Raw genomic sequence first — 11,370 nt, 5'->3', positions numbered from 1 at the left:
ATTTTTATAAAGGTTAAATACTAAATTAGTCCCTAGGGTTTCACAACTTTATTTTCTTTCCCCTGGGGTTTCATTTTTATTACAGGAGGTCCCTGTGGTTTTGATAATAGACCAAGTTAGTCCTCCATCAGTTGACCGTTAGTTGACTTAATAGAATTCCACGTGGACCAATCAAATGCTGACACGTGGCACATACTTAATTTTTTTTTTTTTTTTTAAAAAAAAGAACAAACAAAAAAAAGAAAAAGGAAAAAAGATTGGGGGTGGCTCTCGGCCACCCCCTTGGCCATTTGGGGGTGGCCAACCCACCTCCTTTGGCCATTTGGGGGTGGCCAAGCCACCCCCTTGGGCTCCAAGGGCGTGGCCGAAACCACCCCCAGTACCCACTGGGGGTGGCTTGGCCACCCCCTAGGCTCCATGGGGGTGGTCGAGCCACCCCCAGTGGGTTCTGGGGGTGGTTTCGGCCACCCCCTTGGTGCCTAGGGGGTGGCTCAGCCACCCCCATCTGGCCAGATGGGTTGGCCAGGCCAACCCCATGGCCAAAGGGGGTGGCCAATCTTTTTTCTTCTTTTTTTTTTTTTTTTTTTTTTTTAGAAAACACTTTTTTTTTTAATTAAAATTTTTTTTTAAGTATGTGCCACGTGTCAACATTTGATTGGTCCACGTGGAATTCCATTAAGTCAACCAACGGTCAACTAACGAAGGACTAACTTGGTCTATTATCAAAACCACAGGGACCTCCTGTGATAAAATGAAACCTCAGGGGGAAAAAAATAAAGCTATGACCCAGGGGGGTCTGAAGTATTTAACCCTTTTTATAATTGATATTTTTTGTAACAAAAATACCACATCAATTTTTTGGCTTCGTTGCCGGGGATTGCTTAACGGTTTTATTGTCAAATTGTCCGGATTAATTTTAGCTTAGTAATTTAATTTTTTGTTTTCCATTGCTAATTTTAATTCTATTTTGTTTTTATTTTTTAGAATTTGCAAACAGGTCCATAAGCTGCCTTCTCTGTGACTGCAATTGAGCGCAAGTCGTGTGCGATTGAGCTCACGGACGCATTCCAGCAGGCATTAAGCCAGCAGCGCTCGAGCCTTCCCCTCCTGTGCTCACACCAATCTGCGGTAGTACGCTAGAGCGCACCCTGCCGTGCAATCAAGCACACTTGCGACAACCTGCATCCAAAATTCGAGCGCATCTAAGGGCCGTTTGTGAGCTTTACTTTTCTGTTTTAGCGTAGTTTTTCTTTATTTTTTGTTTTGTTTATGCTCGGTCGCCGTTCTTTGTCTTTTCCATTAATTCCTTGTGACCTTGAAATTGAACGCACTCTTAGACAAATTAGATCCCAAAGGACCCCTAATTTGCTAGAAGAGTGTTCCACTGAGACCATGGGAGACGGTAACCACGTAGCTTTGCAAGATCATTATCTTCCTACCACTTACACTACTCCCACATGTCTCTGGCTATCGAAAATTATGGCAACCCATTATGAAATTAAGCCCAGCACTATACAAAGTTTACCTTCATTCCTAGGGCTTAGCATTGAAAATCCTTATGACTTCCTTAGTGATTTCGAAGCAATTTGTGATACCACTAAAATGAACGGATTCATTGAGGATGCCCTAAGGATGCGTCTTCTTCCTTTCTCCCTCAAGGAAAAAGCCAAACATTGGTTCCAATCCTTAACACCCAACTCTATCACTTCTTGGGCTCAATTGCAACAAGAATTTCTTAAGAAGCATTACCCCATAGGAATAACCAATGACACTAGGAGAGCTATCGCTACCTTCTCCCAATATGAGGGAGAAGATTTCCATGAGACTTGGGAAAGGCTATAGAGCTTGCTTAGATCATGTCCACACCACGCTGTCCCGAAATGGCAGCTAGTACAGTATTTTTATGATGGCCTAACCGAGTCCAATAGAAAAATGGTGGATGCATCATGTGGGGGAACTTTCATGTTAAAAAGTGAAGATGAAGCATGGGCTATGTTTGAAAATTTGAGTAACAATTCTCTTCAACAGGTTTCCACCAGACGAAGGGCACCAGCACCTGAAGCACTCAAGACAGAGAGTTTGTATGAAGCAGGCCATTCCCCAAACATGGCCAACCAAGTAATTGAGGCTATCACCAAGAAGCTAAACCAATGGATGACTGCTAGTTTTGCTCCTAATGCTGCTCACACGCACACACCACCTAAACCATGTTCATTCTATTCCAGTCCTATGCATCATGTAAATAACTACCCTGTTACTGGAAATTATACTAAAATTGCTAATGAGCAGGTTAATGCAGCTTTCTCCAGACCAGGTAATGATCCGTACTCCAATTCCTACAACTCCAGGTGGAGAAATCATCCAAATTTCTCATTAAAGAATCCAAATTCGGGAAGCTCAATCCAACAGGCAGCCCTAACAACCTCATTCCACTTACCGGCCTCCACAGCAGCAATACCAGGCCGCATATTCTAATTTTGAGGATTGGGTGCTCAAAATGATGAGTGAGCTGGCGGGCGAGATAAAGCAGACAGTCAAATCTCAGGAGGAAATAGTAAACTCACACTCCCAATCCATTGCCAACCTAGAAGCTCAAGTCGGACAACTTGCCAACACCCTCAATAGAAGGGACGAAGGAAAGCTTCCAAGTTAGCTGGTGGTAAATCCTAAGGGGCACTACATGGTAGATAAGGGCACTTCATACCATCAGCAAGTTCAAGCCATCACCACCTTGAGAAATGGAAGAATAGTTAATAATCATATGGAGGAGAAGAAGGATGAGCACACGGAGGTTGCACGGAATCTGCAGAATGATAAATGCAAGCAAGTAAGCAATGAGGCTTCGTCATCAGTAGCTCCCACTCCAGAGATTCCATATGAGCCATGGGCCCCCTTCCCAGAATGTCTCAAGGCACCGTCCCACTTAGGGAAACAAGTTGAGAAAATACAAGGAATGATGGAGATGTTCAAACAGGTGAAAATCAACCTCCATCTTCTTGATGCCATCACACAAGTGCCTGCCTATGCCAAGTTCCTTAAAGACTTGTGTACTCAAAGTAAGAAGACTAGAAATAACATCCCCAAGAAAGTCCTTCTGACTGAGCAAGTGAGTTCCCTGATTAGGCACAACACTCCTTCGAAGTTCAAGGACCCTAGGGCTCCTACAATTTCATGTATCATCGGAAAAAAGGAAATTGATAAGGCCCTCTTAGATCTGGGAGCTGGTGTGAATTTACTTACATATTCAATGTGACGTCCCACATTGCTTGGACATGGAAAAGATTATGTGTTTATATGAAATATACTCTCTCTAAATGGAATGAGGCCTTTTGGGGGGTAAACCCAATAATAAAACGGTGCGGGCTTGGCTCAAAGCGGACAATATCATACCACTTTGAGCATGTATGTTACATATGGTATCAGAGGCATAGCCCAGCCTGAGATAGGGGGAGCGTGCACAAGCCCATGAGGGTTGCCAACGAGGACGCTGGGTCCTAAGAGGGGGTGATTGTGACGTCCCACATTGCCTAGGCATGGAAAAGATTATGTGCTTATATGAAATATACTCTCTCTAAATGGTATAAGGCCTTTTGGGGGGTAAACCCAATAATAAAACCATGCGAGCTTGGCCCAAAGCGGACAATATCATACACTTTGAGCATGTATGTTACATTCAGTATATCAGTAGCTCGGCCTAGGGGAGCTGAAGCCCACCACAGTGATTCTGCAACTAACTAATCGTTCGATTAAGAAGCCTAAAGGGATTGTAGAAGATGTGATCATCCAGGTGGATAAATTTTTCTTCCTAGTCGACTTTATAGTGCTTGACATCGAGCCTATGCCCAATCCTGATAAGCTAGTTCCTGTCATCCTTGGGCGTCCTTTCTTAGCCACAGCGAATGCATGTATCAATTGTCGAACTGGAGTCAGGGAGACCTCATTTGGCAATATGAAGGTTCGATTGAATATCTTTACTGCATTTCAGCATTCTCCTAATTAGAATGAGTGTTTCTTTTTGGACAGCATTGAAGAATATGTAGAAGATTCACTACCTAGTCTCCTAACAAAGGATCTAGTGGAAGCCTGCTTGAATTACTTCAACTTTGAAGAATTCAACACCGACCAGTATATCAAAGAGGTCCATGATTTGCTAGAAACAGCCGCAAGTGCAGATTTCCATCCATGGAGAGTAGTAAAGGAGCCCCTACCTGTGACATCAAGCACTTCTCCTGTTCCTTCTCTACTGTCTCCACCGAAGCTTGAGTTGAAGCCCCTACCAGCAAAGCTCAAGTATGCATTTCTTGGATCTAACAACACTCTGCCGGTTATCATTGCTTTCGACCTACAAAAGGACCAAGAAGACAGTCTGCTTGTAATGTTAAAGAAGTACAAAGAGGCCATTGGATAGACCGTGGCAGATTTAAAAGGCATCGACCCCTCTATCTGTATGTACCAGATCCATTTAGAAGAAGATGCTCGACCTTCCCGTGAGGCACAACGCTGGCTGAATCCCCACATGAAAGAGGTAGTCAAGCTACTTGATGCAGGCATCATCTACCCTATCTCAGATAGCAAATGGGTAAGCCCCACTCAAGTGGTTCCAAAGAAATCCGGCATCACCGTTGTTGAGAATTTTGCTAGAGAGTTGGTTCCATAACGCACAACTACAGGATAGCGTTTTTGCATCGACTACAGGAAGCTCAATTCCCATACCCGGAAGGATCACTTTCGGCTCCCATTCATTGATCAAATTTTGGAGCGTCTTGCTAGCCAAAGCTACTATTGCTTCCTAGATGGCTATTCCGGGTATGATCAGGTTGCAGTTGATCACCAAGACCAAGAGAAGACGACGTTCACCTGTCCATTCAGCACCTTTGCTTACCGACGCATGCCCTTCGGCTTATGCAATGCACCTGCCACATTCCAGAGATGTATAATGTCTATCTTCTCCGACATGGTGGAGAAATTTTTGGAGGTATTTATGGATGATTTTTCTGTTTTTGGATCTTCTTTTGATAAATGTCTCCATAATCTTTCACTTGTGCTTCAACGTTGTAATGAAACTAATCTGATTTTAAGTTGGGAGAAGAGCCACTTCATGGTGTAAGAAGGTATAGTTTTGGGCCATATAGTGTCCAAAAGAGGTATTGAGGTGGACCGGGCCAAAGTTGAGCTCATTGAACATTTACCACCGCCCACTTCAGTGAAGCAAATCCGTTCCTTCCTAGGGCATGCAGGCTTCTATCGCCGCTTCATTAAGGACTTCAGTAAAATTTCAAGGCCCTTATGTAACTTGCTTACTAAGGACGCCCCTTTCCACTTTGATGAAGCAAGTCACGAGGCATTCTAGAAGCTTCAGTCTTTGTTATCTTCTGCCCCAATCCTGCATCCTCCTGACTGGTCTTTGCCCTTTGAAATCATGTGTGATGTATCTGACTATACTGTAGGTACAGCATTGGGACAACGGGTAGAGAAGCTTTCTCATGTCATCTACTATGCTAGCAAAACTCTAATGGATGCTCAAGTCAATTACACAACTACCGAGAAAGAATTGCTAGCCGTGGTCTTTGTCCTGGATAAGTTCCACTCATATCTTTTGGGATCAAAAGTTATCATTTTTTCTGATCATGCTGCTCTGCGACATTTGCTGGCCAAGAAGGAAACAAAGCCACAATTGATCCGCTGGATACTACTTCTGCAAGAATTTGATATTGAGATTCGGGACAAGAAGGGCATTGAGAATGTTGTTGCCGACCATCTGTCACGACTTTTATTGGAGACACCCCAGCCGGTTCCTGTTCATGACTATTTCCCAGATGAGCAATTATTTGAAATCACTCGCGAAATCCGCCATGGTATGTCGATATTGTCAATTATCTAGCTACAGGATGGATTCCTTCTCATTGGTCTAAGCAAGATAAGGACCGCTTCTTCAAGCAAGTTCGATTCTATTTTTAGGAAGATCTGGAGTTGTTCAAGTATTGTGCTGATCAGATCATCTGACGCTATGTCCCTGAGAGTGAATTTTCCAGTATTCTCATATTCTGTCACTCTCTAGCTTGTGGAGGACATTTTAGTGCCAAGAAGACAGCAGCCAAGGTTCTACAATGTAGATTCACATGGCCCACCTTGTTCAAAGATGTCAACGCCTAGGAGCTATGTCTCAGAGGGACATGATGCCATTGAACCCCATCCTCATTGTCGAGATTTTTGATGTTTGGGGTATCAACTTCATAGGACCCTTCCCACCATCTTTTGGATATGAGTACATTTTGGTAGGAGTGGATTATGTCTCCAAGTGGGTAGAAGCCATTGCCACAAAGACCAATGATCACAAGGTTGTGGTGAAGTTCCTTCAAGCCAACATTTTCAGCAGATTTGGAACTCCTCGGGCCATCATCAGTGATGGAGGTAGACACTCTTGCAATCTGTTTTTCAAAACCTTGCTTCTCAAGTACTTCGTCACACATAAGGTAGCCACTCCCTACCATCCTCAAACAAGTGGCCAAGTGGAAGTTTCTAATCGGGAGATTAAGCATATTCTGGAGAAAACGATTAGGCCCAACCGAAAGGATTGGTCCTTGTGCCTTAATGATGCATTATGGGCCTACCGTACAGTGTACAAAACCCCCATTGGAATGTCTACCTATAGGCTGGTATATGGCAAGGTGTGTCACCACCCTGTGGAATTAGAACACAAGGCTCTGTGGGCAATTAAGCAGTTCAATTTTGACATGCAAGCAGCCGGTCCCCACCGGAAACTTCAATTGACAGAGTTGAAGGAGTTGCGGCGAGATGCATATGATAGTGCTTGCCTTCATAAGGAGCAGACTAAGGCTTTTCATGACAAAGATATCTTGCCCAAGACATTTGTACCGGACCAGAAAGTATGGCTTTTCAATTCCACACTCCAGCTTTTCCCTAGGAAGCTCTGCTCCAGATGTGACGGCCCCTTCCTAGTCATCTCGGTGTCACCCTATGGTGCCGTCGAATTGCGGGACCCAAAGGATGGCACTCTGTACAAGGTCAGCGATCAAAGGTTGAAGCCTTACATCCAGAACTTTGAGCCAGGTACAGACGTGGAATCCGTCAATTTGACGGATCCCGTCTAGTTTTTTGATTGAGACACTGGCACTCTGGGCTCGAGCGCACCCACTATGCGCTCGATCCCAGAACACGGGCCTGCCATCGAGCCCACCCTGAGTGGGATCGAGTGCAGCAGCTCCACACTGACACACACTTGCACGAATGCGCTCGAGCGCACCTTCAGGAGTGCTCGAGCGTACCCCCGCCCATCCATTCCACCCTCTACGCAAGTACGATCGAGCGCACACTAGTGCCGCTCGAGCGCACTCGTTCAGAGGTCTCACGTGACCTTTTAGGTCATGACCCCCTTTCTTTCCCCCATTTCCACCCCCCCCCCCCCCCAAGCGCCGAATCCTCCACTCACCAACTTCCCTAGCACCCCATCACCACCACACTGCCCTCAACCACCACCGAATCTCCACCACCACCAATCACGACCCCATCACCACCGCACTCCACTACGACGGCCGAAACACCCAACGCCGCCACCACATTCCCTTTTTCCCCCTCCCCGTCCACTCTTCTCTCCCATATTCCCCCTTCCCCAAAATCCCCACCGTGTCCAATTTTCTTTCATTTTTTTTGGTGGAAAGAAGCAATCCGTGGGTGCTCCACCATACACGGACTGCTCTATGTTGTGTTTTCTTCTTTTTGCAGGTGTTGGGCTTCCGAGTAAGGTGGTTCTCTACCACTTGCCTTTGAGGTGCCCACTAGGTGTTCGACAAAAAGCCTCAACAAAGCAACATCATGCTTCTGGCCCCCGCTTCCACCTCCCAGTCTCCCCCCGCTCGGGATACCACCCCCGAAGCCCCATCCTAGCCGTTACCACGCCATGGGAAGGAACAGAAGCTTATCTTGAAAACGTCATTTGCCATTGACACCGTCTTCCAAAGCCTCCAAGCAACAAAGTGGGCGGTCAAAGAATGAAAACGCCGCGGCCTCACAGCACTGTTCCAGCCAGTCAGCCCCTTTGCTTACAAAGGCCTAGTCTGAGAATTTTATGCCCATCTCACATTTGATTGTACTCGGCCGGGCATCCTCTCTTCATCGGTGGCAGGCATGGACGTTGAGCTAACCACCAATGACATTACCGCTGCTTTACAATGTTTTCATGCTTGCCCATCTGATCTTTTGGCTCGGGATGGCTCCCCTCGATACTCCGACCTACCATTCGATCTTACACTGCAATATATTGCGGACGACATCTGCCGTGGCCGTTATACCGATGATCTCTGCAACTGTGCAAGGAAGGTCCTGCTGCCTTCCCGACTTTGGTTCATTGATTTCATTTTGCAGCGGAATGTGTGTCCCTTTGGACACAAAACTCAGCAGCGTAGCCCCTTCCTCGCGGCCCTTTATGCCTTTTAGAGAGGCTTTTGGATTTCCATCCCTCAACTCATTTGGGATCAGATACACAAGTTTTGGGACAGGGCGATTGTGCGGTGCACTCAGGGTTCGTCTTCATGGGGACTTCCCTTCCCTTTTCTCCTCACCCAGATCCTCCAGACCCGAGGCATTGAGGGTACACCCGCTGATGGGCCTATTTCTGCTCACCCTCAGTTCAGATTGATACAGTGGAACCAGAGTTGTTCCCATATGCTGAGATGACGTCGGGAGCCCGCGGTAGCTGAGGTCATCAAGGAGGCCGATGGGCCTATACACAATGAGCCACCTGCAGCTGAGCCAGTAGACAGAGAGGGAGCGGTGGCAACCGTTACTATGAGCATGTCACAATTGAGTCCCTCCACAAGGAACTATAGGAGCTCCGATCTGAGCTTGCTACCCAGAGGGCGGAGGATAAGTGCTTGGAAGATGAAAGATTTGAAGCCCAGCAAGAACTGTTGCGCGCCATTTTAGCACGGCTACCACCTGATTCAGGGCAATCTTCTTCTGTGTCGCAATAATAGGTCAGGTACTTTTATCCCTTGCACTGCTTTACTATTTTTTCCACACACTGAGGACATTGTGCGTTTTAAGTTGGGGGGTGTGGGCATACATGTTAGTTCTGAGCATGCAATTAATTTTCCTGTTGTGATTTGAAATTCATTGATGGGCTTAATATGACAAACACATGATCACTTGATTAAGGAATTAAAATTGTGTTACTTTCATTGGCAGCATGAAATATTACTTGTTTCAATTTGATTTTCACAAGCACACTAGCATGTAGTCTGTGGGGCATAAAATCTAGAATCAATAATGTCTGGTTTTAATATTTGGAATGTAGATGGGTAGCTTATTGGGAAAATGACCTTGGCATAAATTCTTACAAAAAAAAAAAATTGATCATTTTGAGCTTTCCACCAAGTAACCGGACCTCTTGCCTCATTAAGCAGTGAGTGTTCGCGTAAAAAAGTAAGAAGTTTGGTTTGACTAATAATTAAAAAAAAAAAAAAAAAAAAAAAAAACGGCTTAGTTTTGTAGCCTTTTTGACCCGAGTTAGTACGTCCTTAGGGGGTGTCTTTACACATAATGCCCTAAAACCATCTGGTTGTTTTTGCCTTGGTTGTTTTATCCGATGGATAGTCTAATGAATTTTGAGTATTGATCCATGCATGATTGAGATTAGTTTTGAAATCCCATGACTATGTGTTGAGTTCACATACACTAGTTGAATCCTGTAATATCTCATAATTGCCATGATTGAAGCTAAGTTGTACTTTCCTGAAATTGTGAAGATAGTGTGTGTTCTATTAAGCCTGCTAATGAATGAGAACCATGATGGTCATGATATTGCATCCTTGGGAACTACATGGTTATAAAATGTTTGTGGGTATCATTCTTGGAAAACTCTCACGAGACTTCACTTGTCCTCTAGGGAACTCCTAAGGATTTAAAAGGCTTGTTGCATATGCTAAATGCAACCGTACATCCCACGAAAGATTGATTTATCTTTTTGTTTTTCAGTTTATTTTCTATTTTATATTGCTAAGGGACTAGCAATATGTAAGTTGGGGGGGGGGGGGGTGTGATAAGCGCCGAATGTTGCACATTCAAGCCCCTTAATTTACATATGTTAATTCCTTGGCATTGTTATTTGTTTGAATTTTTTTTTTTATTATTATTTTTTTTTTATGTGTGTGTGTGTTTTAGGTCTTATTTGACAAACCATTGAAAATTGGGCTTAAAAGGGCCAAAAAGCTGAGCATTCTGGATCTAGGATCGAGCGTAGCCACTCTTGAGCTCGAACGTCTACTGCCAGGGATCGAGCGCATGCATGCACTCGTGCGTATAACAGCTAGGCTCGAGCGCACAAAACTTCGGATCGAGCGCACTCTGGCGTGTATTGCACGGCAGCAATCCTTTTCCAGCGTGGATTTGGTTTTCAGTCTCCCAATTGGACTAAGAGACTAACCTCCGATTTTCTGAGGGTTTCTAGGGTTTTTAGGGTTCTCATAATCCCTATAAATAGGGCTCTAAACATTGTAAACAGACACACCACTTTCTAGTGTTAAAATTTTAGTAAATTGTTTGTGGAGCTTAGAAGATCATGAATGGTTAAACCCAATTGTGGGGTATTGATGTAACCCTTTCCAAGTACAATGGTTTGATTGTATTTAATTTCTAGTTTTTCAATTTATACATGTTGATTGTATAACTCTGAGGATTGCTACAATTGATTTCTGTTCTTCATATTAAATGCAATTGTTCTTTAATTCCAATTCAATATTAGTAAAATTCTTATCTTGTCTTAGAAATTATTTTACTATTATTGAACTCAAATCATTCTTATTTTCTGTTATTATAAGAATGATGGTCATACAATGGTTCTTAATTGGCATGCAATCAATAGGGTTGGATAGACTATACCTAGGAAAGACGGATCGTACTATCCCCTAGTTTAGTGTAATTTAGGTAGACGATCTGTGCGAACCGAACATGGGTTATGCTATCTTGTTGATTGTATGAAATTATTTTCATATGTTTTCTTGTTTAAATTATAACATGCATAGAATGAATTGCTAGAATTAAATATGGTTAACCATTGATGTGCGGATCATGGTGAAATCAATACCCTACTCTCTCTCTCTCATATATTTACTCTTTTTATTTTCATGCACTTTGGTTTTTAAGCAAATCAAATCAAATCTCATTTTAATTAAGTTAATTTTAATCTTTCAAATTTTGATAATAAACCGCTGCAGTCCTTAAGGTTTGACACCCTCAACATAGCCCTATCCTACGGGATTCGTCCTATTGCAAGTGCTTATTTTTATAATTGATATTTTTGGTCACAAAAATACCACATCAGTGTCCTCAAGAGGTGTGAGGAATGCAACCAAT

At 43.9% G+C, this 11,370-nt stretch overlaps 1 protein-coding gene across 1 annotated transcript; it reads left to right on the top strand.

Annotated features, from left to right (window-relative positions):
• Nucleotides 1-4,575: 4,575 nt before the first annotated feature.
• Nucleotides 4,576-7,964, top strand: LOC148584929 (uncharacterized). The gene is made up of 5 exons (XM_088517590.1): nucleotides 4,576-4,579; nucleotides 5,448-5,563; nucleotides 5,660-5,855; nucleotides 6,238-7,071; nucleotides 7,744-7,964. Exons 1-5 carry the CDS (start codon nucleotides 4,576-4,578, stop codon nucleotides 7,962-7,964), a joined length of 1,371 nt encoding a protein of 456 aa, XP_088373716.1.
• Nucleotides 7,965-11,370: the final 3,406 nt, after the last annotated feature.

Source organism: Corylus avellana, chromosome 6 (genome assembly GCF_965113065.1).
Source record: "Corylus avellana chromosome 6, dhCorAvel1.hap1.2, whole genome shotgun sequence".
NCBI lineage: Eukaryota > Viridiplantae > Streptophyta > Magnoliopsida > Fagales > Betulaceae > Corylus > Corylus avellana.
Note: the sequence above shows the minus strand (reverse complement) of the source record. Positions and strands in the feature narration are given on the sequence as shown.